Raw genomic sequence first — 26,774 nt, forward strand, 5'->3', positions numbered from 1 at the left:
TGTATTTCTCAAATTTAATAGCTGGGAACAGTACTGAGGTTAAAGTGGGATGTGCACGCCTCACTCTAGCATAGCCAAGTACTATAGAGCGACTTGTTACATCCCTGTACTGGTACTGCATATAGCTGCTCATGTCCATGTTGCCACTTGCAAGTCACATGAAATAATAAGCTGATGGGCGTTTGTAACATGCTTAGGTTGGAGCTCAGATTTAGCCGAGGAGGAACCGCTGCAAGGCAAGACTGTGCATACCAGTCTTCTCTCTCAAACTGAACTTTTAATATATGTTAACAAATTAATTGGTTACTAGCATTAATGTTTTTACATATGAATATAAGTGATGAGCTGGTAATTATTATGCCTGTGAGAACCATGCGTGCATGGTTGACGGATTGATCGAACGATGATGTTTGAATAATCTAAGAACGTACACCGTCGTGATCGTGGTAAGTGTGGTATATCAAGCCCGGGGCGGTCGATACCTGAAATAACGGTACGCGGCTAATTTAGTCGGTACTAGTGTGAGATGGAAGATACCTCACACAAGTAGGGGACTCGGCGTCGTGATTCCCGGAGATAGGTATTACCATTGGTGGAGATTACGACGGTTATTAGTATGTCTCTGCAGAGATTATTGCTATAGGTTTGCGCCGGTATAATTCCATCCTGCTCCTGTAAGGTAACAGGAGGCTGAAGCATCTTTACCTTATGCACATTCAACTTGCAACCTACTAATTCTTGCATTCTTATATTCTTGCTGAGTATGTCCCAACATACTCACTATTGTTTTCCTTTTTCCTCTGATATGCACAGAGTGCGCGGGAAGTGGGCATGGTGAGGAGTTAGAGGAGCATGAGGAATAAGTCGACGCCTAGGCCAGGGTGTCAAAATTAGCAGTCTTTGTTTAATCCTTAAATAAAGTCAGTGAAGAATAAGAGGAAGTGCTATCAATACATGTGCATATGCACGTGGTTGAACACTTGGCCTACTATCTATTATTTGGTTAAGTGAGGGTGTAAGCTATTATGTAAAGAATAAGCTGGAATTAAAGTATTACTTGTGCCCTGTTGTTCTGATATATGCTACTCATGCCTTGTGTGCTTATGAGTGTTCTTCAACTCATAAGGACACGGCGACTGTCACATTTATTTCCGAACCTTCGGGTCGTGACAGTCCATGTTTTGTTATTAATGGGCTGGGTTTTTGACATTTGGGCCTTAGCGATCAACTAGTAGTCAACACTTACGAGTGGGCTCTCCTTGTCATAAACCTTATTAACATCTAACCGTTTAGTGTTCTAAAAAAACTAACCGTTTAGTCATTAGTACTTTTAAAGATCAAAAACCAATTTTGTGATAGGTTTTAGAGAATATTAAAAAAGTGGCAGTTTTCTGGAACCCTAGCCCCAAATGTAGTAGTTTTATGCTTTTTGCTCTGAGTGAGGTCAACCACCCACGTGGCAATGATTGTACCCTTCTCAGATGCACATTCACAAAGTGCTAGGTGGCCACTCATTCAATTGTCATTTTTTTTGAACAACTCAGGTTGATTGGCTAAAATCTAGTCAGGTCATGTTTTCATATCAAGTTCTTATCCAAATGATATTACAAGTATAAATGAAAATCGACATGATCCAATCATAGCACAAAAATTGTGATGGAAACCAAATCACCGTATGGTTTATGATTCGTTTTTCTTGATGTGAAATAATGATCGGTTTACACATTGGTGTCGATCTCATACAATAGAATATCCTTGCTTCTACCTAGAGAAGAGAGTGGCATTGTCGACAATGCATGTCTATGTGAGCTCAAGCTCATTGTAGGAGCTTTTCTAGATCTAGAGTGACACACAGTCATGGTTGAGTATGAATAGAAACAAATAGGTACAAGTGTGACTCACGTGTGGTGGGATGGGGTGGGGTAGGAGATGTTCGAGAGGGACCGAAATAGTTATGGTGAGACGTCATCATGTGAGGCATGCGAGCAAGCTCATCCATCCATGTGTGTTGATTGGACTGGAGTGTTCCATGGTGTGCCGAGAGAAGCTGACAAGAGGTGGCGAACATACAAAAGCGTTCTAGCAGGTGTGCACGAAAAGGAAAGTCGGTGGAGAAATAAGCCTCGTGTTTCAAGTAACACCGCTTAGTCATGAGTTGTTAATGCAACAGTTCACTTAAAACTCCTTTTGTCCCCACACATGTTTGGCTCAATGTTGCGTAAACTCACCGCTTTATAGGGTTCGCTAAAATCCAATGAAAAGCTTTTGTTCCCAAAGAAGCCATCTTACATCTCCGAACTACATTTATAGTATCTACTATGCCGAAGGCATACACAATTATCATTTTGTTGTTGAACTAGGATCGGCAATCGAATGTAATAGTCCCAATCATTCGACTCAAGATGCAATAATAAGCATCAAACCGTCTTAGTAATTTTCATTGTAATCCATATGGTTGTCGTGTTGGACAAAACTTGTTTGGGTGCCAATTGTAGGATTTTTCTGTATTTCGATAGCCGTTTTAGATTTGTCGACACGACGGTACATGTATCTACATTAGTAAGTTTTATTTATAAATATTGAAGTCATATTTTATTTTTCTTAGAACTCTATTCGTATCCTACAATGATCAAAGTGAAAATGAGATTCTCCGCAAGGCTATTTAAATTTTACACGACACATACAGACACGATTCCTCTAAAAAACAACCATCCGCAACCTAGCCGTTTACGCATCCGCCCTTGACACGTTACTAAATACGGAGCACGCCAGGGGCCTATCTGAAAACTGCACCACGCATTCAAAAATGTAAAGTTTTAAATAGGCCAGATCGGCCGGTTTGAACCGACCGGACCTCTCCGTGGGCCCAGGCAGCCTCTCCCCACCCAAGAGGACAGCCTCTGCCCGTAGGCCCCGCCGCCGGCCCACCGCCTTGAAAGCGCCTGCCGCGCACGCGGAAATGACGCATCCAGCCCTGGCCAGTTCAAATTCCGGTGCCACGTCCGCGAGGCACATTTTCAGAAACCACCCGGAAGAATTCAAGATTTCCACTCCTATAGCCTTTTCGTCCGCTAGTAGAAAGCGCACGGGAGGGAAGAAGCGCCAAGGCAAAGCAAAAATTTCGCCATGAGCCCACGAGTCCACCCTGCGGCGCTCTAGTCGGGGCTCCGATAAGCCACGCGCCGCTCACGCCCGGCGCCCGAACCGGCCCCGCCCCCCCGCGCGCCTCGCGCTCGCCGCCGCCCGCGCCGCCGGCCTCCGCGGAGAGGGTCTGCCTAGGGCGGGGAGGGGCCCGGGGCGGCCCCCTAGGGTTTCGGCGGGATGAGCTACCGGAAGGGGTCCAAGGTCTGGGTCGAGGAGAAGGGGGAGGGCTGGGTGGAGGCCGAGGTTGTCGAGGCCAAGGACCGCAGCGCCGTCGTCGTGCTCACCAGCCAGCGGAAGAAGGTGCCGCGAATCCCTCCTCCTCCTCCCCTGCCTCTGTCGCTGTCGCCCCCCATTCCGTGCGGTTGAAGTTTGCGCCGCGCCGTTTGGATATTTTTTTCCTCGTGGACGCGAGCGTGGCTGCGGATGTGGACACTGGTCACGTGGAACCGGTTTGCGTGCTGTTAGATTCGAGTCTGCCGGGGAGTGGTTTTGAGTTCCGGCGTTAGTTTGGTTCAGAGGATTGTTAAAAAAACTAGCCTACTATTCCTGTTTTTGAAATGGTTTGGAGTTGTTTTTGTGCAAATTACCCTGGTGAGGAGAAGCCAATTCAAATTGGCGGAAGTAGGCCCACTCTCGTGGGTATTTAATTTGAATCCGTAGCTTTGTCGGTACGACTTTGTACTGGGTCCTGAAAGTGCAGCGGATAATTCTAGTTGGAAATTTGGATTGTAGGTTGCAGCATTTACAGTTTATTGTATATTCGATCAGAATTTGAAATACTTACTGTTTAGATTTGAATTTTGTTAGGAGTTGTTACTTGCCTGACTTATACTGTGGTAGAAATGGCTCCAAGCTTCAGTAAGAGTACTTTTGGATAATTGTATGGTCTTTTGAACACACGGAGTTCTGCAAGTTACCCTGGATTGCTAGTGCTGATCAATTTTGAACTTCGATGGCAGGGGATTGCATCAGTTGAGCATTATCTGTATGAGCTGCATTTGAGTTATGCTGCTTGTTTGTTTTGATCTTATGCCTTTCTTTGTTTTGATTAGATTGTCCGACACGTTCACTTGTAGGTAACTTGGCCTTTTTAAATGTTTACCAAGAACATATAATGGGTACAAATTTGTGTAGCATTAGTTTCGAACCCCTCCTCTTAATGAGCTGTTTGGGGCTTGTACTTGGTTAGAATTTGAGTCCAGTCCACAGATAGATTATGTTATGCTATCTGCTACGTGGTGGATTTTAGTTTATACTATGATTTTTTGCTCAACACTTTTAACAGAATTTGAGAAGTATCTTTGAGATTTGTCTTCCTGTCTAACAAGTTTACAAAGACCTGGTTTTGGTTATTCTGATGGAAATTTATCTTTCTTTCTTTTTGTTATCAGATTTCAGTTTTACCGGAGAAATTGCTGCCTAGGGACACAGATGAAAATCTCGGTGGGGGCCATGTTGATGACATGACCAAACTGACCTATCTTAATGAACCGGGTGTTCTATACAATCTGAAGCGAAGATATGCATTGAATGAGATATATGTAAGTAGTTTACTAGCACTTCGTTTATTTGATGGAAAGGACTTTTATCACGTGAATCTGGCACCTGCTAAATCCATTGAAACTAAAACTGAAATATATGCAGTATTAAAACTATAACACATAGGAAAAACGTCTCATCAAATTGGATACTTTGGAAGGTCATCTCTCATCTCGATGGTGTGTTTAAAAAAGGGCAGCCTGGTGCACGTAGCTCCCGCTTGTGCAGGGTCCGACCACTTCAGGTCTTTTGTATGCAGCCTTTCCTTGCATTTGTGCAAGAGGCTGTTTCCAGGACTCGAAACCGTGATCTCATGGTCACAAGGCAGCAGCTTTACCGCTGCGCCAAGGCTTTGCGGCAATTATATTTATCCAGTCATGGTAATGTTGAAACATGTTTCATGCATATACTACTATGTAATTCTATATGGAAAGATGCATAGGATGAAAGGCATTAACGTGTGTAAAATTGTGATGAATTACTTGGGACGAATCCTGTTCCTCCGATTTGTCAAGTTTAATCATTAACTATAATCTCTTCTGAGTCTTCTCTTCTTCATTCGTTGACATGACTTGGTAAATTGGTGCACTTCTGTTTTTCTGCTTCAGTTACGGGAGCCTTTGTATGACATCTTTTCCACTTGTCTTTATCGAGATAGACGTACACTGGAAGCATCTTGATTGCTGTTAATCCTTTCACGAGGCTGCCTCACCTGTACAACGAGTACATGATGGAGCAATATAAGGGTGTCCAGTTAGGGGAGTTGAGTCCGCATGTTTTTGCGGTTGCTGACGCATCATACAGGTGGGTGCTACATTCTGATTCAGTCATGACGACCTGTAAATATAATATACTGTTGACATTTATTAATGAAATGTAGGGCTATGCTGAATGATTCCATGAGCCAGTCAATCTTAGTTAGTGGTGAAAGCGGTGCTGGAAAGACTGAAACAACAAAGCTCATCATGCGGTATCTCACATATGTTGGTGGCAGAGCTGTTCTTGATGATCGATCAGTTGAGCAACAAGTTCTCGAAGTAAGTTTTACCCCACGTTATTTCCAGTGATTGCTGGAAACCATAGTCTTTCCATTGACCCATTCCATTTTTTGTTTTTGTGAAGTATTTGATTTCACAATGGGAATGTTGAAGGCGTTATCTTATAATGTTTTTATTTGTTTCTCTCCAGTCTAACCCACTTTTGGAGGCATTTGGGAATGCAAAAACAGTTAGAAATGACAACTCGAGGTGAGGCTTTACTCCCACAGTGCTTAGTACTGGGTCGTGCAATATTTCAGATGTGTTCTTCACTTAGAAAATAACTGATAACTGCCAAGTGGCAATAAGTTCGAGAACATTTCATGTCTTTACTATTTCGTAAAACTCAACCATTTAGAAGTTTCTTTATATAATATCACCTTATAATTCCGTCTTGGTTGCAGCCGGTTTGGAAAATTTGTTGAGATTCAGTTTGATACAAGTGGTAGAATATCCGGAGCTGCAATTAGGACTTATCTTCTGGAAAGATCTCGTGTTGTGCAAATTACTGATCCTGAAAGGAACTTTCATTGTTTTTATCAATTATGTGCATCGGGGAAGGTATGTGCACCAGTACCAACTATTGCAATTTGTTTACTTGTTACCTTCGTGTATGTTATATGAGTTCCACTGCTATGTAGCGTGGCTCTGAATTTTTTACGAAGTTGTTAAAGCCCACATATTTTTTACCGAAAAGTCAAGCCCACAATAATAACTAGTAATCATGAACATGCAATTCATGTTAATATTAGGCAGTATATTAATTGTATTACAAACAAATATTTGACAAGATCTTAATTGCACGCTGATATTACGTAGGATGTAACCAATTGGTTAGTGCTAGCATGGATATTGGGTATGCTATTAATGAGGGGAGGATTGTGCGAGGGAGGTCGTGGCTACGTGATTGGGGCAGGACGTGCGTGGGGCTGTGGCAGAACCTTGAATATTAGCCCTTGGATTGGATGGCAGACCATGGAAGCAATACCAGCTCTTAGATTTAGTTAGATGGATTAGATCGTGGGGTGTGAGTTGTTCTGGGTACACTAACTTTGGTGACTTTAGAAGAAATGGAACTCGGCCTTTTATAAGTAGTAGAGATTGAAGGGCATGAACTTCTATAGTCGTACTCAATTGCAAATTCATCCCTGGTTTCCTTGTTTCATGATTTATTGATTTAATGGTATATACTCACAAGACTGTTGGACTTGCAATCATTTGGTATTTCATTTGAGTATAGTGTTGCCGAGATATGCGTTTTTTGAACTAGCCAAATTCACAGTAATCAGAGGTTTAGATGTTTGGTGGGTTGAGAAGTATGGAGGTTGTATCTGTTCTGTATTATGATTTTTATCTATATAAATTCAAAAACCTGTTACTTCCATGGTATCCGTCAGATGTGTAATAATGTCTATTGATACGGATTATGTTAGGCTATCAATAATTTGATATCCTGACTTTTGGGCTATTTGTCTGACCTAACTTATGCAATTTATCTGGTGAAGAGAAGGATCGTGCTGGAGATATGTAAAAAATGCTATTCTCATGGCCGTCTTTCCAAAATAAGTTTCATTTTATACTTTGACATGGTCATGATGTAGAATTGTGTCAATTGATTCTGATAGATATGGCTAATGACAGATGCTAATGTTACTTTCACGCGACTCATTGAAATTCTTCCCTAGTATATTTGTGGTCAATATTCAATAAGCTTCATTGTGCGCATTTGGAGACAAAACTCCTATTCTAAGGATGGAAGTATTATAGAGTTTGTGTATACTAAATATGAATTGGATAGTATTCTAGAGTTCGTGTATACTGAATATTGTGCTGTCATCAATCAAAACACGTGTTGGAGCCATGCAGCTGTGAGGTTAATTTTGATCTTGCCTTGTTTCTGAAGGATGCGGAGTTATACAAGCTTGGGCACGCAAGCACTTTCCATTACTTGAATCAAAGCAAGACATATGAATTGGAAGGGATAAATAATGAAGATGAGTACTGGAAGACAAAAAGGGCAATGGATATTGTCGGAATCAGCAGAAGCGATCAGGTTTCTAACAGGACCTGTCCATATACAGATGTTATTTTGGAAATACGATACTAACCAAAAGCTTACTTTACAGTACTTATATTGAGTAGCTTTGCCTTCTTTAAGTAAGAAAATAAGAAATGAATGTGTACGCTGTACTTTATATACAGGATGCTATTTTTCGGACATTGGCAGCCATTCTCCATCTTGGCAATATTGAGTTTTCTCCGGGAAAGGATTCTGATTCGTCGAAAATTAAAGATTCAACATCAAATTTCCACCTCCAAATGACAGCTACACTACTCATGTATGAATTTATTTTTAGGCACATGTGTGCAACACATCTATTGTTTTCATAATCCTCATCTGTCTGTACTAATCATGGTCACAGAAAATTACATTGAGTCCTAAATTTGTTAACTGTTTAATTTAAATGACCTGTCCGTTGAGGTCATGGATGTAGATGAATTGGCCCCTAGTTTTTTGCCGACCAGCAGAGGATACTCTTTATATCCTATATTAGGGAATATCCAAATAGTTAAAACTAGTTCTCATCATACGTGATGTATTTATATTCAATTGAATCGAATCTCCTTATCTGTGCTTGCATGTAAGTGGCATCTCTCTGGTAACTGTGCATAACATATATTCCTTGGTGAAGACTGAATCCACAATCAGTTTAGTTTATAATATTAAACTACCTGCAATTGTAGTTTTAGCTCTCACACCAGTTCTGTAGAAGGTTGAATGAACCACAGTTTAATGAGAATGTGTCGAACGTTTGCATCAATGAATCTTGACGTATGCACAAATATATCTCATATTCCCTTCCATGCAATGTTCTATTACTTGCGTAACATTATTGGTTACTACCATGAATCTTATGCTTTTTGCGTAGCAGTAATCGTGTCATATTCTGGACCTGAAGGAAACTACCTTTATATATCTTCCTTTTAATTAAAATCGTTGTTTATAGTATCACTTTGCTATTTGAATTAGGTGTGATCCAGATGTGTTGGTCTCATCTTTATGTACCCGGTCTATACACACCAATGAAGGAATAATTATAAAAGAATTAGATTGTGCTGCAGCAGCGGCTAATCGTGATGCTCTCGCAAAGACTGTATATGCAAGACTATTTGACTGGTATTTTCTCTCGGCCTTGTTCGATAAGTTTTGTATGCTTGCATATGGTAACACATTTTTTATGTTTTCAGGCTTGTTGAGAATATTAACAAGTCAATTGGTCAAGATGTTGATTCAAAGGCACAAATCGGTGTTTTGGATATCTATGGCTTTGAAAGCTTCAAACACAACAGGTCTTTAAATAGCTGAGCTGATATGAACGTTAATCACTTATATAGTATAGTTTGTTTGCTTTAAGCATTTTTTAACAGTTTGCCGATTTATGTGTATTTAAGATAATATTTATTGTCTGTTCTCATCTGACTGCCAACTTTTCACAAAATTATTATTTTGGTTCAGAATCTCTTTCTGCTTAGTTATTCTTTGTTTTGCACATATTATAACTATCTACTTTGGAAAATGTTGTTAAAAACATGCAATAATTAGCCACCAGCGGTCGCATTAAATATTGAATTTGCCCTCCTGTCTGGTTCTTAAATGGTATTCCTTTTTCATTTATGTCTGTAGCTTTGAGCAGTTTTGCATCAACTTTGCCAATGAAAAGCTTCAGCAACATTTTAATGAGGTATGTTCCAGTGCCAGAGGTAGAACGACGTCTCTTTAATGGATGACAAGTTGGCAACATACTGTGCCCTTGCATACTTAATTCACTTGTTTTCGTTAACATCAAATGCTACACGTGTGTTTCCTCAGCACGTATTCAAGATGGAGCAGGAGGAGTACAAAAGCGAGAAAATTAATTGGAGCTACATTGAATTCATTGACAATCAAGATATGTTGGATTTGATCGAAAAGGTTGTTTCATTGCCGTTGCTAATTTTGGTTAATGAGAAGTGGTCGTTGTTCAATGCACATTTTATATTTTGATTTAGCGTGCTAGATTTCTTATTTTGTTGATTTTCTTATCATATTCTCAGTTTTAGGTGGTTAGATTATTACCTTGTGTTTAGTTGTTTGCACTTGGATTGAGTGACCTCTTTTATGCCTCAAGCATCAGTGTACTGACGATGTTTGGAAACTGAGTGTCGTTTGGTTGGATAGAAGTGCAAGTGTGCATGCTGCCCACCCATGTTCGAATCTTACCTTCCGCATGGCGCCTCAGGTTGTCTTCTTTCTATAAAAAGACACCAAGGGTCCCTGGTTGGTCTCAGTTTTTTAATGTTACACACTGCCTGTTCGCTAATTGCAAGTATTGACCTGACATCAAATGTCCTCATCACCATCTAATTATATTGAAATCACTCATGGTACCCTCACTTCCCTGGTTTTAGGTTTGTGGTGATGGAAATAATCATCTATCTATCATGTAACACTTTTTGTGTACAGCATGCATTCCATCCTCCCAAGATTTTGGTGTCTTTATTTTTATTCTGGCCAATGAATGTTATCGGGGTTGAACTACGTAGGCTGTAAAGTCTTTGCTCATGGAATAAATAGCATCATTGATCATGTGGTCAATACCCGGTATAATGGATGATAATGCGAAGGTGACGTAAGTGTGTGTCACTGAAATGCCGCTGTTTCCTAAAGGGTTGTTAAATATATCCATTCTGCAAGCTGTTAATATCTGCAATATTATTACTAACCGGTGCAGGTAATAAATACAGAGTTTTTAATGTATAAAGTATAAACAGTATGTATGTTTTCGTTGGTAGTTGTGCATGCTTACGTTAGGCGTTGCTTTTTTTTGCATTCACTGGCCTTCAATAATTGATATTTCGAATGGATTGAAATACTGCTTTGCCATCATCTTTCTGCCCCTTGATTGATCTGGATAACATGCTACGTTGTGCTCATCTGAGACTAATTCTATCATATATTCTCCAAACAGAAACCTATTGGAATTATTGCACTGCTGGATGAGGCTTGGTAAATACTTGGTTTTATTTATCCATGGAAGTTCTATACTTATACAAGCAAATTCCTATTCTGAGTTATCCTTTGATTTTGCAGTATGTTTCCAAAATCTACTCACGCAACCTTTGCATCAAAGATGTTCAGAAACTTGTCTTCCCATCCTAGGCTTGAGAAGACCAAGTTCTCAGAAACAGATTTTACCATCTCTCACTATGCTGGGAAGGTAAGCCACCAGCCAGATTATTTGATTAATTTGTCATGTGTTGACTATGATAGAATCCACCATTTGTAGGTTACGTATCAAACAGATTCTTTTCTGGAGAAGAACCGGGATTATATTGTTGCAGAGCACTGCAATCTTTTATCATCTTCAAGATGTTCACTTGTTTCTGGACTTTTTAGTTCTTTGCCAGAAGAGTCATTAAGATCGTCGTACAAGTTCTCATCAGTTGCTTCCCGATTTAAGGTACCAATACAAAGCTCAATTGATTTTGTTTTAAGTTTGGCCTTTGTAATATGCGTATCTGCTATGACTTTCTTTTCATCTGGTTGCTATGCCTTGTCAATTTATGTGCACCAAGCTACAAGCCTTCAAAATTTTGACTCTTCTGACTGGTATGTTATATTCACTGTTTTATAGCAACAACTTCAAGCCCTCATGGAAACGCTGAGCTCGACAGAACCTCACTATGTACGCTGTGTGAAGCCTAATTCTGTTAATCGACCTCAGCTTTTTGAAAATCAAAGTGTCTTGCACCAACTTCGCTGTGGAGTAAGAATTTCCACCTTAAGCATAAATAGTGTATTTCTTTTGGTCTTTCTTCATTGTTTTTGTTATAAGTGCATCTTTCCACATAAAAATGTTGTAGCTGTTTGACGCCTGACTTAATGCTGATTATTTCTGCTTTAATTCATACATTTTGCAATAGGCGGATCAATCTTATGCCAAATTCTTTGTTACTGCTATGCCAACCTTTTCCAAACTCATTAGTTCATCTTGTAACTACATCATACCTGCATATGACTTGAGGAGGCCTACAATCTCAAGCATGTATCTGGAACCACATACGTGAGATCACTTAAAAGTTGACAATTATTTATCATTAAGTGATTGTGCTCTATAATGCCCTTTCAAGATATAGATCATGAGCCTACTTAAATGATGCTGTTTTACTACCATCTGTTGATACATGCATGATCTATTGGTGATATTTTCCCTAATATTGTAATTTGGTGGTGGCGCAGGGTGTTTTAGAGGCTGTTCGCATTAGTCTTGCTGGCTATCCGACCAGAAGGACATATGCTGAATTTGTTGATCGGTTCGGAGTCCTAGTTCCTGAGTTGATGTTCGGAAGGTACCTAATATATGCACTATGCAACTAATTTGGTTCAAGTTGTTTGCTTCACAATGTGCAATGTTGGCTGCACCGCTTTGTAAACAATAAACTTCTCCTTTTGCGCTAAATGCTAATGGGGTTTGCTATCTTGACCCGAAGTACAGAACATGCGATTCATGTGGACACATTTTTTGTAACAGAGTGTTTGTTCAACTGTTTTAGTTTGAACAGATTCTTTGTGCCTGTGCTGAATTTGATATAATTTTACTTTGATAAACACCACTGTTTTGCTATCTGTGACTTTAGATGGCCGTGTTCCTTACGGACAATCTTTATCTTATGAGTTTAAATCTGTAATTTGTCGAAGACAATTGTTTTTTCTGGTAGTTAAGCCATTCGTGGTGCCATTTTGATACAATATGCCCTTGTCAGTTACAACTCATTGTAGGTGAAGCCAATTCTTGCATAGCTTCTGTTAATTTATTTTGTTCGTGGAATAATTCGGTGCTTTTATTATAGTCTATATGAATCAGCATGTGGCATAGGCAGATTAACTACTCCATGCCATCTCAAATGGCTGCCAACATGCTTGTTTGCTCGTCCCATGCTAAATTGCCAACTTTGATCTACATACTGTCTCATCATGTTAGTTATAGTGCCCACAAATTTAGTAGTTTATGAGAAGCCCTGTGAAAAAGAGGTGAGTTTATCTGTTTGCATAAACGAGTCAATTATTTGATAAATATGAACAATTATGCAGTCATGATGAAAGGGCATTGACAGAGGCAGTTCTTGAAAAAATGAAGCTTAACAATTTTCAAGTAAGCTTCTAGCCTGATAATATTATATTATTTCCATTTCCTTATATTTTTATGATATTAATGATTAACATATTCATAGAGTCTGCCCATTATTCTTCATTTGTGCTTTTCTAATTGATTATGTAATTTCCAAAAAGTGCCCTTGCATTTTTCAGCACACTCTCATTCTGTTCCCTTTTGAAGTATCAATTGATAGTTTACTAATAAATCAGCTCAAGTTTAGAAAATAAGAATTTGACACTTTTGTTTACCTGATAGCTTGGTAGAAATAAGGTCTTCCTTAGAGCCGGTCAAATCGCGATACTAGATGTGCGTCGTGCTGAGGTTTTGGACAATGCTGCACGGCGCATTCAAAGTTGTTTCAGAACATTCGCCGCCCGCAAAGAGTTTGTGAAAACAAAGAAGGCTTCAATTTCAATACAAGCATATTGTAGAGGTAAATATGTGTCCTTCATCAATTGCTATGTTTATTATCTTGTACGGCGCCAACCTGCAATCTGAATTCAGATAAACATATACAGTTTCATGCAATCGGCTTAAATAGAAGAAACGATGTCCTAAGATATCAAACTTCATTGTGCACTTGCCACAGTGATAAATTTTTGTGACCACTGACTAGGCATAGAAATAGTTTGCTGGTACGTGTAGTTTTTTTATCTTTTTATTCTTGAATTTTGATAAGTAATTATGCTCCGTACTCTTGTGCCTAGTAAGTTCATGGAATGCAAATTACAAGAATCTTATCCGTTAGGTCTGTAAGCATTTTGTATGAACTGTGTTATCTTGGTAATTGCTGGTACATCCTGATTGTTAATTTTCTAAGGATACTGCAGGTTGTTTTGCAAGGAAAATGTATAAGATCAGAAGAGAAACAGCGGCTGCCATAATTCTTCAGAAGTATGCAAGAAGGTTACTGTTACAGCGGAATTACCATGAAGCATGTTCAGCAGCTCTGCTCATCCAGTCTTGTATTCGAGGGTTTATTGCCCGCCGCTATTTCTCAGCCATCAGGGAGCAGAAGGCTGCGTTAGTGATACAGGTTCACCTCATCTTCCCCTCCCCACACCACAGACACATATGCACACTGTGCAAGAAAGCAAACATACTTAAAGCAAGTATACCATTTTAGTAGAAGATAACTTGATTATCTGGGGATAATTGCCATGCTAGCAAGCAATTAGTTGAAAAATTTAACTCGTAAGATCCTCTACATTATAAGCATGTTAATTTTTTTGGCCATCTACCTCTAGATTAATTGGAGTATTAGGAAGGTACTGGATGTTATACTGTAGTGATGTCATCACTTGCTTATAAGAGGTAACACTTTGTATTATTGAATTTATGTGACATGAGTTTCTTGTTGCCACTTTGTAGTCCTTCTGGAGAAAACGGAAGGTTGCCATGCTTTTCCAGCATTACAAGCAAGCCACTATAGCAATTCAGTGTGCTTGGAGACAAAAGCTTGCAAGAAGGGAGCTAAGGAAACTCAGAATGGTATTTTTCTGGTTGCAATTCTGTAATTTATTTATGGCCTAATAAATTAATTGGCATGTTTCTAGCAGTACTGAAAATAACATTGATTTGCTGTACCCAGCTTAAGTATTTTGAAGATCTGTTCTTTTCCTAAAACACCACGCAATTTCCTTTGTTATTGTCGATTCGTTTGAGGGAGCCACATATCAGCACCATGTCAAGCAGCGGCTGTGCGGTTTAGTCTGAAATCCTAATTAGACATGGCTAAGATCTTGAGGGCCAGGTTAAGTCCAAGAAGCGAGGGTCTTCTGAACGCTGTTTTCTTGTGAATTTTCATGTCTAAACTCGGTCACTTGAAGACAGGTGTATGACTTTGAGGAATGTGGGTAGGCTGGCTAAGTCGCTGAGGTTGAGAGGGAGCCTATCAGCTTTTCTGATTAATGTTGTTTATATTTAGAGCCGGTCCTAACAACCATATACACCTAAAAGAAAAGCATTCCAATCTAATGTTATCTCTGATTTCTTCTCTGAATATTACTGTCTGTAATTCCCGAGCTTGTGTAATGTCTTTGTTTTATTGGCGTCCATCGGGAGTATTCTTATGCTATGATTACTTCTTCAGACTGCAAATGAAGCTGGCGCACTCCGGGAGGCGAAGAATAAGCTTGAGAAAAAGTTGGATGATCTTACTTTAAGACTTACTCTGGAAAGGAGAATGCGGGTATGTTTTTCTCTGCCTTCATTGCTTTTGTGTTTAATGCGATTTCTTTATTTTGCATGTGCTACCCTGCATGTCGTAGACTTGAGACAGTTATGCTTGTTCCTGTCAGTATAAGGACAAATATTTTTCGCATATGCAATGCGTTGTTTTTCTGAACATTTCTGCTATGGTTGTTATCCTGCATTTGATGTTCTATGAATGTAAATAAGTCAGCAGGTGTGACAGTGTTCAGAGTTTGTGATAGTTTTCCTTTATTTTGGTTCCGATGATAGTGAATTTTTGCTCCTTGACGCATGGGTTTTTCAAATGTAGGCTGCTGGTGAGGAAACAAAGTTGGTGGAGATATCAAAGCGGGACAAAATAATCGAAACATTAAGCGCAGAATGTGCTGCAGCTAAATTATCTGCCCGGAGTGAACATGACAAAAATCTAATCCTCCAGAGGCAATTGGATGATTCTTTGAGAGAGATATCTATGTTGTGCAGTAACAAGATTCTGAAAGCAGAAGAAGAAAAGGAGAACTCTAATCTAAAGGTTTGAAGTCTCCTCTATTTTAATATGTTATCATAAATATGTTTGGTTTGCCTCCATTTTCGGTTTGCTTCTTAGGTTACTTCATGCATTCTTGTGAAATATTTCAAGTTCTCGATTACTTTCAGTTTGCTTCTTAGGTTACTTCATGCATTCTTGTGAAAAATTTCAAGTTCTTGAATATTTTAGTTACTTCATATGAACTAACTGGTGTACTTAATGCATTTTTGTGAAAAATTTCAAGTTCTTGAATACTTTAGCCACTGTGCATGATCTTAACTCGTACTCCCTCTGTTTGTTTTTATAAGAAGTTTCAGACAGCTTGCTTTGTACTGTTTTGGACAGTGTCATGTCTAAAACGTCTTATAAAAGTGAACAGAGGTAGTATTTTCTTTTCCATACATATCATGGTTCATTCATGGAACTACTATGGTTTTATGCTTTACTGTTATAGTTTTTCCGTTAAATGTTCTATATGCTTTGCCATTTCCTCTTTTGAATATGAATTGTAGTGACCTTTTGGGACTTGTTAACTGATGCTAGCATTGATGCTTCTGCTGATTGTTAATTAGTTACTTCCGCTGAAGCAGTTCTCTCTTGCTTCCACAGAACATAGTCGAATCATTATCGGAGAAGAATTCATTATTGGAAACTGAACTTAGCACAGCTCGTAAAAATAGTGATGATACGATGGAGAAACTGAAAGATGTGGAGGGAAAATGCACCCGCCTCCAGCAAAATTTGGATAAGTATGTTTCCCCTTTCGCATATAAATAACCGCAGGATTCTGGAATGATCCATGCGTCTATGGTTTTTGAGCGTTATTTCTTTTGCTTAGTGTTAGTATCTAACAGTTAGCCTTCCTGCATTCAGATTGCAGGAGAAACTTACGAACTTGGAAAATGAAAATCATGTTCTAAGGCAAAAGGCATTTAGCATTACTCCAAAACCGCTGCCTGAGGTTCTTTCCTTTGTGCTCACTCTAATTTTCATGCCTTGTATTTGTCACACCACTATTTTGGTCCCAGCACCTCTATTTTTCTTAGTGGTATTTGTAATGGTAAGTTTGAGTACTAACCTAGCTGCATTGTCATTTTGGTTAGTTAACTGACTTGTTTCCCTGATTGCAGAAATTTGCTAACTCGATTAGTCTTACGAACAGCGAGCAGAAGCGCACATTTGTAAGATTTCTTTTGATTCAAGTTGGATACCTCCAGTGTTTTATACTCCTTCTAACTACTTGAAACTGTGAAACGTAAAATTGTAGGAAACTCCACCAACAACAAAATATCTGTCTCCTGTTCAACATAGTACCGGGTCAAGGAGGGCAAGGTTGCCTGTTGAAAGGCATGAGGTGAATTCAGCACTGTTCTTAATCTGACTGTTCTTTTCATATGGAATTCAGTTGATGCCTTCAGAGATAAGATTGCTTATAGTTTGTTCAGGATTCTCTGGTATTCTTGTAAGAATTTAGTTCTGAGGTATTTTAGTGATGGTATTATTTCTTGCAGGGAAACCATGAAATCCTGTTAAGTTGCATAAAGGAAAATTTAGGGTTCAAGGATGGCAAACCAGTTGCTGCATGTATCATCTACAGATGCCTTCTACATTGGCGTGCTTTCGAATCAGAGAGGACTGCTATTTTTGATCATGTAATTGAAGCCATAAACGATGTTCTCAAGGTAAAATCGTTCGAAGCCCCCATTTGTTTTGCTATTCGCACCAGACATTTCATTTGTGGAAGCCAATAGGTTTAATATTCTTATTTTTGTTCCTATTCCAGGCAAAGGAAGCAGATGGTAGATTACCTTATTGGTTGTCCAATACTTCTGCACTGCTATGCCTTCTGCAGAAGAATCTACGGTCAAACGGATTTTTTGGTACACCATCTCGCCGCTCTGCTGGAGGGCTAGGTGGGAAGTTGGCCCAAGTAAGGAACCGAGCTTGCCAGTCATTTTTGCTCTGAAAGCTAGTATATGCTGAAGAATCCTTTTGGAACTAAGTGTTATTTGGGTATGGTCACAGTTATGCAAGAATATACTCCCTCCGTTCCTAAATATTTGTCTTTCTGGAGATTTCTACAAGTGATTACATACAGAGCAAAATGAGTGAATCTACACTCCAAAATATGTCTATATACATCCGTATGTGATAGTCCATTTGAAATCTCTAAAAAAACAAATATTTAGGAACGGAGGGAGTAGATTACATATAATTTGCAAAATCATGGGTACGCTTTCTTAATTTACACATGGAAACATAGATATCAAGTGCTGCATAACCACAGCCATAAATATTGTAAATGTTAGCACTACTAAACTAGTCAATCTTTGTAGTTTTTCTTGCAAATCTCTGTAAAATAGAATAGCAATGTTCTTTCTCCCTGACACTGAGATTGCTTCAATAGCTTGCAGGGCGTGGTGATACTGCACAAGTGGATGCTAGGTATCCAGCCATACTATTCAAACAGCAGCTAACAGCATGTGTTGAAAAGATCTTTGGGCAACTAAGGGATAATCTAAAAAAGGAAATATCACCTCTTCTCAGTCTCTGCATTCAGGTATATACCTTCCTCTCTTTTGTGATTTGGTTACAGACAGCATTGTACAACTGGATCATTTTTGTATCCTTTGAAAAATTGTATGTCAGGCTCCAAAATCAACACGACCTGGAAAAGCTCCCAAAGCACCAGGGGTTGGTGCTCAACAGCCATCGAACTCCCATTGGGACAACATTGTCAGTTTCCTAAATTTGCTTATGGATACTCTGCGTGAAAATCATGTAAGCCTGTCATTTAACTCTTCTTATTTTGGCACAACTCTCCACTAGAAAGGATTTGATAGCTTTATCCAAGTGATTCTAGTAACCTTATATGTTTCTGCTGCAGGTGCCATCGTTCTTTATACGTAAGCTGATCACTCAGTTATTCTCCTTCGTCAACATACAACTTTTCAACAGGTAGTTCCTTCTATTAGAATTTGAAGTACTTGGTATCTGTGTCTTAATAATATGCAAGCAACACATATGATAGCCAGTGCCATGTGTTGCAACAGTGATCCCCTAAGATTAGTTGACAAACAATACAACTCTTCAATGAATGGTAAAATCTTGTTCCTTTTATTTGCGAATAGATCACTGTAGCTAGAATTCTGGGTTGAGGAAAGGGTCTATTATATGTGACGGAACAAATAGGATTCTTTGGGTTAAAAAATTGTAGGTAATGGGACACTGACACTTCAGAAAATGCTTTGTTAGTATGGTACAGATAAGGGACCAGTAGAATAATGAGATTCTACTTCACTTTCAGTCATACTAACAAATTTTTTGTGTCATCAGTCTTCTTCTTCGGCGTGAATGTTGTACATTCTCCAATGGAGAATATGTTAAAGCTGGACTGTCATTGCTGGAGAAATGGATTACTGATGTCTCTGAGGAGGTAAGTTGTGCTAGTTCTACATTCTGCTTGTCTGGTTGGCCTATAATTCAGGAAGTGGACTACAGAAACCCTGACAATCTGGTTCCGCTCGTTTCATGTCCAATAATATTGTTCCAATTTACCTGTTATATCTCGTCTTTTAGAAAAAGTAACACTTGGAAATTATCACTTTCTGTGTGGCTACTTATTTTCTCTTCTGTTCTTCACAAACTTATTATCCGTTTTACTTTCAGTTTGCAGGAACTTCTTGGCATGAGCTTAATTATATTAGACAAGCTGTCGGATTTTTGGTAATTGCTTGTGCAAGACGCAATATCTCCATGTCATTTCTGTTGCATCTTCTATGCCTTGGGGTATTTCTCACTTATTACATACTGTAGGTTATACACCAAAAAAGGAAGAAGACACTTGAGGAGATCAGTCAAGATCTCTGCCCGGTAAGACTGTGTACAGCTTCTGTTTTTGCAGTTAGCCATCATTTTGTTGCAGACTATAATCAGCCCCTTTTCACGTGTAGTCCTTGAGCCTTAGGCAAATCTACAGGATATGCTCAATGTACTGGGACGACAAGTACAATACCCAGGGAATATCAAATGAGGTGTGCACTTTTAGCTTTGGACCTTCCGTCTTTCAGATTTTGTCTTGTGTTATTTTTTTTGAAAATGTTATGATTTTACAGGTCGTTTCTGCAATGCGGGAGATGGTCAACAAAGATACTCAGAACCTCGCGTCAAATTCATTTTTGTTGGATGACGATTTAAGGTAGCTATAATTTTCTTGGTAGTTACCGCTTAACACACTGTAGAAAATGCTCCTTTCAAAGTTTCGTGTTTTGTTTGTAGAGTGTGGAGTATGTTTATGTGGTTGCCGATTTTGCACTTACATTTTATGCTTGTTTGGTGCAGCATACCATTTTCGACCGAGGATTTATCGATCGCCATCCCAGCGATAGACTATGCGGATGTGGAGCTGCCGGAATCTCTTCATCACTATCCATCTGCGCAGTTTCTACTGACGGCATCATGACCCACTCCCTGTGTAATAGAACAACAAGGAGGTTTGGGCTGCCGTGAAGATCAGTTAATCCCCAGATTTTTATGGGGTTGCACCCGTTCAGCAATGTTGTACTGTTGTTTAGTTTTCTAGGGCAAATTTGATCTAGGGTGGAAGGGGGTGGTAGGTATGCAGTTCCAAAGCAACAATTGTTGCTAGACGCCGAACGGCCCTGGCTTCGTGGGTGTCCTGTTGTCTTGGCTATCTATGTTGTACAAAGAATACTGTAGAAATGCGAAGCAGTTGCCCGAAATTGAGTACATCTGTGGCAAAATGTCCTGTTTGGTGCAGAACATGTTTCGCGTTCGTAACCAGATGCGTTCTAATCTCTGCAAAAGTGATGGTAGTTGAAAGCATTAGCTATGGGAGTGGTTGAACTTGTTTTAGTACCTGTACCAAACAATATGCTGCAGATGATTCGTTTTAAAAAAAAGGAACGTCTCGGAGAGCAAATGAAGAAAGAACGCCATCCTTTTGGCCTAGAAAAAAATTCTGTACTAACACTTTTTGCTCTTGTGTGATGCAAATACATCACCAAGAAAAGAAAATAAAATTAATCAACCAACAGATTACGCATCCTGGTTCTTTCAATTATGTACACTTTGAACAATTTGGACAAAAAAAGATCTCAAGCACACATGAACACACGCGTGGCATCGTTGCTCACGCCCCTCTGTCCCTTCTCTGCCTCGGCGAGCCCCGGCTCTCGTTCCCTGCCGCCACCGAGCTCGCGTACTTCGGCGCCGCGCTCTCGGCGTGCACGGCCGAGCGCTGGCACTTCTTCCTGGCCGCGGCCGCCGAAGCGCTAGCGCCGCCGTCCTTGGTCTCCTCGCCGGCCTCCGCAGCCAGATCGGCCTTGTCCGCGACGGCCTTGGCCACCGGCGACGGCTCTGACGGCGCGGTGTAGACGAACAGCCCGGCGGGCACGTCGCGGGACATGCGCATGAGCGGCTCGAGCGAGTCGACGACCTCGCGCATGGTGGGGCGGTTCTTGGGCACGCTGTGCAGGCAGTTGTACGCCACCGTGGCGGCCTTGGCGGCGGCCTCGGCGGAGTAGCTGCCCTCGAGGCTCGGGTCCATGACGCGGTGCAGCCGGTCGGGGCGGCGCAGGTAGGGCCGGGCCCAGTCGACGAGGTTCTGCTCGCGGCCGCGGCGGCGCTTGTCGACGCTCCGGCGGCCCGTGAGCAGCTCCAGCAGCACCACGCCGAAGCTGTACACGTCGCTCCTCGCCGTGAGGTGGCCCGTGAGGATGTACTCCGGCGCCGCGTAGCCGTGCGTGCCCATCACCCGGGTGGACACGTGCGTGTCGTCCCCCGACGGGCCCTCCTTGGCCAGCCCGAAGTCCGACAGCTTCGCCGTGTAGTCCTGCGATAACATAGGCACACACACAGTCAGAATCACCGGTCGATCGACGTGTACTGGTTAACAGTAATATACACGTGAAATGTATGCACGGTTGTTTTGGTGGATGTGTACCGAACTGTTTGTGTGGTATTTTGACATTTGTACTACCTGGTTATCTTATCTGGGGTGTCAAGTAAGGTGGCTGGGTTAGGTGATCATACTAGATGTATGCTGTGGGTGTGGTTGATTTAGACAGGTGCGACTACGTTGGCCGGCTAGCTCCTACAGGCTACAGCTTGTGCGTTCTAGCTGGTGCTAATATAGCCTACTCCCTCTTCGTGTTCTTGTGCGTTCTAGCTGGTGCTAATATAGCCTAGCCTAGGAGAATTGATTAAGAACACGAAGAGGCCAATTTTGTATTATCCTCGAGGGCACGTTTCCTACCCCCTCACAATGACAGGGACATTTATGCTTGTCTGATCCCGTCCGAGGCATAGACAATTGAGATAATTCAACCGGGAAAAAAGGCTACTGGTTATACGCATATTCAAATTTGTGGTTGTTAGTGGCTAACAGTAATTAAGTATTTATACTACTAATTAATAGAGGTTAAGTCCATGGCTTTGCCCGTTCAACGGATCAAAGTCTCCGCGAGATCATCATTAGAGAAATATAAACCGACAGAGATCGGCCAACCAGCTGGTTTTAGAACGTGCTGGCACGTACGCCCGCAGAAATGGGATACGGAGACGGTCGTCATATCAAATCGTATGTGCAGAGGCGCGCCGACGAACTAGTCGTGTGTCCGTGTACATACACAGGACACGGAGGTATGAACGTGAACGGGATATGACATGCCCGCCGGAGTTGGTAGGGATGACGGAGTGCTACTCACCGATTCGAGCAGGATGTTGGAGGCCTTGAAGTCCCGGTAGATGACCGGCGTCTCCGCCTCGTGCAGGAACGCCAGCCCCTTGGCCGCCCCCACCGCGATCTTCAGCCTCGTCGCCCACGGCAAGCTCGCCAGCAGATCTGCAAGACAAATCATCCAAGATCAGTAACCATGTCGGCGTGATCAATCGGCGAAGAACTGTATGTGGACGAATTCTTACTCTTGAAGAGGTGGTGCTCGAGGCTGCCCCGGGCCATGTACTCGTAGACGAGCATGCGGTGGTGCTCCTGGTAGCAGTAGCCGACGAGCTTCACCAGGTGCGGGTGGCTGAGCTGCATGCCGAGGTAGACGACCTCGGCGAGCCACTCGCGGTGGCCCTGGGGGCCCTCGGCGTCCAGGTACTTGACGGCCACGTGCTGCGGCTGCATCCCCGGCACCACCTTGTCGTCGAGGAAGCCCTTGTAGACCGGCCCGAACCCGCCCTCGCCGATGAAGTGGCTGCCGGAGAAGTTGCGCGTGGCGGCCCGCAGCTCGGCGACGGTGAAGGCGTGCATCCCCGACGAGGCCAGCGTGCGGGACAGGTTGTCGAAGGAGAGCGTCCGCAGCCGCGCCGTCGCGCTCGGCGCCCGCCGCATCGACTTCTTCTTGGTTTTCTTGGCCGATGGCCTCGGCGGCGCCGTGGCCTTGGCCGTGGCCGTGGTCGCCTCGTCGCCGTCTGCCACCGCCGCCGGGTCCGTGGCGCCGCCGCGCGGGTAGAAGCAGCCCTTCAGGAACGCCCTCATGGTGCTGGCGATGCGGCGATCGACGGAGGTCGAGTGCTTCCTTGGCGATCGAGTGAAACGAACTGATTTTTCGTTCTTGGAATGGAATGGGGATTGGGAGTGGATGATGATGGGTTGACGAGATGGGTCGAGGTGCGGTGTGGAGGGTGGGTGGGGCGCGTGCGCGTATATATAGCGGGGTGGTGGGTTGGTCGGATGGCGCCATGGATGGATCGGGTCGTGGTCACGGGGGGAGGGGTAGCCCAGGCGCGGGTGTAAACGGAAGGGTCCGACGGTTTGACCTGGCCGGAGCAACGCGGCGCGGTAAATCGAATCTGCGTGGGTTGCGCGGCCGGTAACGTTGATGGTGAGATTGCTCCGGCGAGTTGGGCATTGTGTGCTGGCTTGGGTTAGAGGTGAATGCGACTAGCTCGATCGCTAGCTGTAGGGAAAAATGATCCGGAACGCAGCTGGCCGCTGGCCGGCGTCTGACGTGTGTACGTATGACAAGGACGCGTGTGGACTCTAGCTCGTGTACTTCTTGGCTGTGCAAGTATAGTGCAGTTTCGTGGTCGAAATATGTACAATCGGTCAGTGCGTATGACAAGGATGTACGTACGTACGTGTCGCGCTGTGATGCACACTGTAGCCATTTTTACCACCTGCTACTCCTGTTGTTTTGCTGATAGCATACGCTTCTTTTTCACCACTGCAACTTCGGATGGCTGCTGAGGTAACTGATAACGTCAGTTCAACGGAGCCGTTGAGGAAGGGCCACCTTTAGGCTATAGCTGCATTTGAGACGGAGAAATTAACAGTTTAATACGAGTACTTTGATGATGATGATGGAAGAAAATGGCCGCGTAGTTACGTGTCGCCGTCAGGGTGCGGGTGGGAACTCTCGCGGGTGCCTCTCGCTTTTGTAAAGGGAGCGTTTGGCCGGCTACAAAATATTGCTAGCTAGCTCTGCGTCGTCGTCTCATGGCCATGGTAAGATGGCGACGCACCCACCCACCATTCTCAAGAGGCTTCTATGGCTGACAAGACCAGTTCGCGCCCGCGTACGTACGTAGGAACGTTTATGTTCTTAATTAATTCTCAACGACTACCGGGATTTTGACAACATAAAGAGCGGAATGGGACTTAATTAGGTATTAAAGTTGTACTGACACTCCCCTGATCATGTCATCACTTGGCTGTTAAGAACCCATCTAGGGTTTCTCTCTCCCTCCTCTATCCCTTGATGGTCAGGGTAAACTTTTTCCTCCAAGCTTCGCCGGTGAGCCTGTGGATTTGCCCCCCCTCCCCCCCCCTCTGCCTGTCGTTCCGGCGGGCGGTGACGGGGAGAGGAATCCCAATGCCTCCGTTCCAGTTAGTAGTTTAGGTTAGAATTTTTTTATCCTCACAGGTGCAACGCTCGAGCGGATGGCAGCGCTTTTTCTTCGAGTTTGCCTTTTGGGCTCCAATCCTTCTCGAATTCGTCCATCTGGAAGTAGTTGACGGAGCTCTGACGTAGATTCCTGTCGCTTCCTTGTGACGGTGAGGTTAGGGTTTCTCATCATGTGTCGAACTTTGGTGTCAGGTGTGTCAGATGTATTCAGGGGTTCAACGACGACGACTGCGGCTCCAGGGCGCTGGTCTTTAGGGCACGCGCACGAAGACTTTCCGACTATCATCGACAAGGTCAAGCCGGCTCCAGTATGGGAGCGGCGACAACGGCGTGTCGGCGGCTTATTCTGACGGCACCGGTGGTCGTTCGATGGTCTCGGAATCTCCATGTAAATTTTATTATGTTTGAGATGCTTTGTACTTCCAGTGAACTTTGATAATAGATCTGGATCATTTTTATGGAGAAAAGCATTAAAATTGTATTAAAATCGAGTAGTGTTACTATTTATCAACCAGGGTGCAAAATAAGTTATTCTTCACCCAAGGTAATCTTACGATCGCTTTCTAAATAAATTATGTTTAGAATATAAATAGTTACATGCATATTGATTCAATATGTAAAATTTTGTATAAAAAACAAAAAATGTAGGTTATAAGACCAAAAAAATCACATTTTATGTATGTTTTACACTATGTTTTTATATTCATAATTTTACGTAACATAACATATTTTTTACGGCGAGTATATATTTTCTTACGTTCTCTTTTTATGTATGAAATAAGACATAATTTACGAAACGTAAAAATACGGTGCATTGATGTTAAAATAGAGAGGTGACGAATAGCATGACCCTAAAATCGAGATACTTATTTTTGAGTCGGAGAAAGTAGTATGTATGGTTCTGTTCAAACTTTGCTTTCCTAGGCCCAGCTGATTAGCTTTAGTAGTAGGAGGCGGCGGCTTTAGCTCGCTACTAGCTCTTCTATCGTTTTCCACCACGATGCCTTTTTTATGCTTTCTCTTCTGTTGTGTTCTGATAGTGGAACCTGACCTTTTTTTTTTTGAGATCGTAAGGAAAGAAAATGTTATCGTGTGGTGCGTGTGTGTGGACCTGGCAGTTGATTAACTTTGCAGCATGATCCTTATTCCTTCCTTTCCCTTGGACTGCAATGAATTAAGCACATGTATGTACAGCCCGATCAGTCGATCAGATGGTAGCTCCTGCTAGCTAGTACTACCAGTGTAGACGAAACCCGGGCTTGACAAATTATTAACTTAAGCACACACGTCATTTTGTCAAAGGGCGGTACATTATATTGCTGCGGAAGGCCGGGCGAAAGCGCAGAACCTTCGTTGCCTCGTTCGACCGGACTATGCGTGCTTGTTGTCGGAGATCAACGGTCTCGTTGCCCGAAAGCAGATGGATTTACGCACGTTTGGGTAGGACTCTCCTGCTCCAGCAGAGCACGTACGCGGCAAGCAATATGCATGCATGCATGCGGCGACGACGTGGCACTATGCATGCAAATGCAATACGCGTGCGTGACGTAAAGTACATCCCAAAGGGAAGGGAACCGTCCGTCCATTGATTGACTCCCAAGAAAAGGCAGCTAGCTGCTCTCTCTTGGTCAGATTAATTTTGCTTTTTGCATTTTTTGAAGAAAAAAGAGCTTTTACCCCGGCCCGAATGCGATCATTTCCATGAAACTGAGTAAGCAAAACATATCTATGATTACTTAGAGTGCTAGATAAAGCTCAATTGCATGTCCGGCCGGACTTGTCAAAGATTTGAATGTGTCTTTCGATTGGTCTTTCTCTGTTCTAGCAGCAACTGTTCTAGTAGCACCTTCGAAATTTAGATCCAGTGCGCACGCAAAGATTTGCCTTTTCGGGTCATGCAACTTTTCATCGCCCGATCGATTTGGTATGTTCTACCGCGTCGTAGTACTACTAGTTGTTCCCTCGAAACAAACAAGTCATAGGACCCTTCTAATTAACTACCGAGACGAGACGAGAAGCGACCAATTCATTCACATGTACACGTCTTTTAATTTGCCAGGCAACCGATCGATCGATCGAGGTAAACACAAGGCGCGACTGCCACTGTTCTTTCTCGCAGCGTCAAACAATCAATTATGAACGAACTACTCCATCCGTTCCAAAATATAAAACGTTTTTAACACTATGGTAATTATCAAAAAACGTTTTACATTTTAAAAAGTGTTAGAGAACATCTTACACTTTGGGACGAAGGAAGTAG

At 42.2% G+C, this 26,774-nt stretch overlaps 2 protein-coding genes across 2 annotated transcripts; one reads left to right on the plus strand and one right to left on the minus strand.

Annotated features, from left to right (window-relative positions):
- Positions 1–3,264: 3,264 nt before the first annotated feature.
- Positions 3,265–20,422, plus strand: LOC119318116 (protein OPAQUE1-like). Its single transcript, XM_037592639.1, has 38 exons — positions 3,265–3,444; positions 4,536–4,685; positions 5,342–5,487; positions 5,564–5,720; positions 5,872–5,930; positions 6,125–6,281; positions 7,624–7,773; positions 7,923–8,059; positions 8,752–8,898; positions 8,970–9,071; positions 9,406–9,463; positions 9,592–9,693; positions 10,730–10,767; positions 10,852–10,978; positions 11,048–11,221; positions 11,396–11,527; positions 12,001–12,110; positions 12,853–12,913; positions 13,172–13,349; positions 13,747–13,952; positions 14,288–14,407; positions 15,009–15,107; positions 15,420–15,641; positions 16,248–16,387; positions 16,512–16,599; positions 16,769–16,819; positions 16,906–16,992; positions 17,150–17,320; positions 17,422–17,568; positions 18,046–18,198; positions 18,288–18,419; positions 18,526–18,596; positions 18,975–19,074; positions 19,308–19,364; positions 19,455–19,511; positions 19,592–19,672; positions 19,754–19,836; positions 19,980–20,422. Exons 1-38 carry the CDS (start codon positions 3,322–3,324, stop codon positions 20,098–20,100), a joined length of 4,494 nt encoding a protein of 1,497 aa, XP_037448536.1. The 5' UTR covers positions 3,265–3,321; the 3' UTR covers positions 20,101–20,422.
- Positions 20,423–20,580: 158 nt separating this feature from the next.
- On the minus strand, positions 20,581–23,272 carry LOC119318117 (serine/threonine-protein kinase RIPK-like). The gene is made up of 3 exons (XM_037592640.1): positions 22,584–23,272; positions 22,367–22,503; positions 20,581–21,492 (listed from the first exon to the last, which is right to left on the minus strand). Exons 1-3 carry the CDS (start codon positions 23,143–23,145, stop codon positions 20,791–20,793), a joined length of 1,401 nt encoding a protein of 466 aa, XP_037448537.1. The 5' UTR covers positions 23,146–23,272; the 3' UTR covers positions 20,581–20,790.
- Between the last annotated feature and the right edge of the window lie 3,502 nt (positions 23,273–26,774).

The sequence above is a fragment of the Triticum dicoccoides genome, chromosome 6A, assembly GCF_002162155.2.
Source record: "Triticum dicoccoides isolate Atlit2015 ecotype Zavitan chromosome 6A, WEW_v2.0, whole genome shotgun sequence".
In the NCBI taxonomy this organism is placed as follows: Eukaryota; Viridiplantae; Streptophyta; class Magnoliopsida; order Poales; family Poaceae; genus Triticum; species Triticum dicoccoides.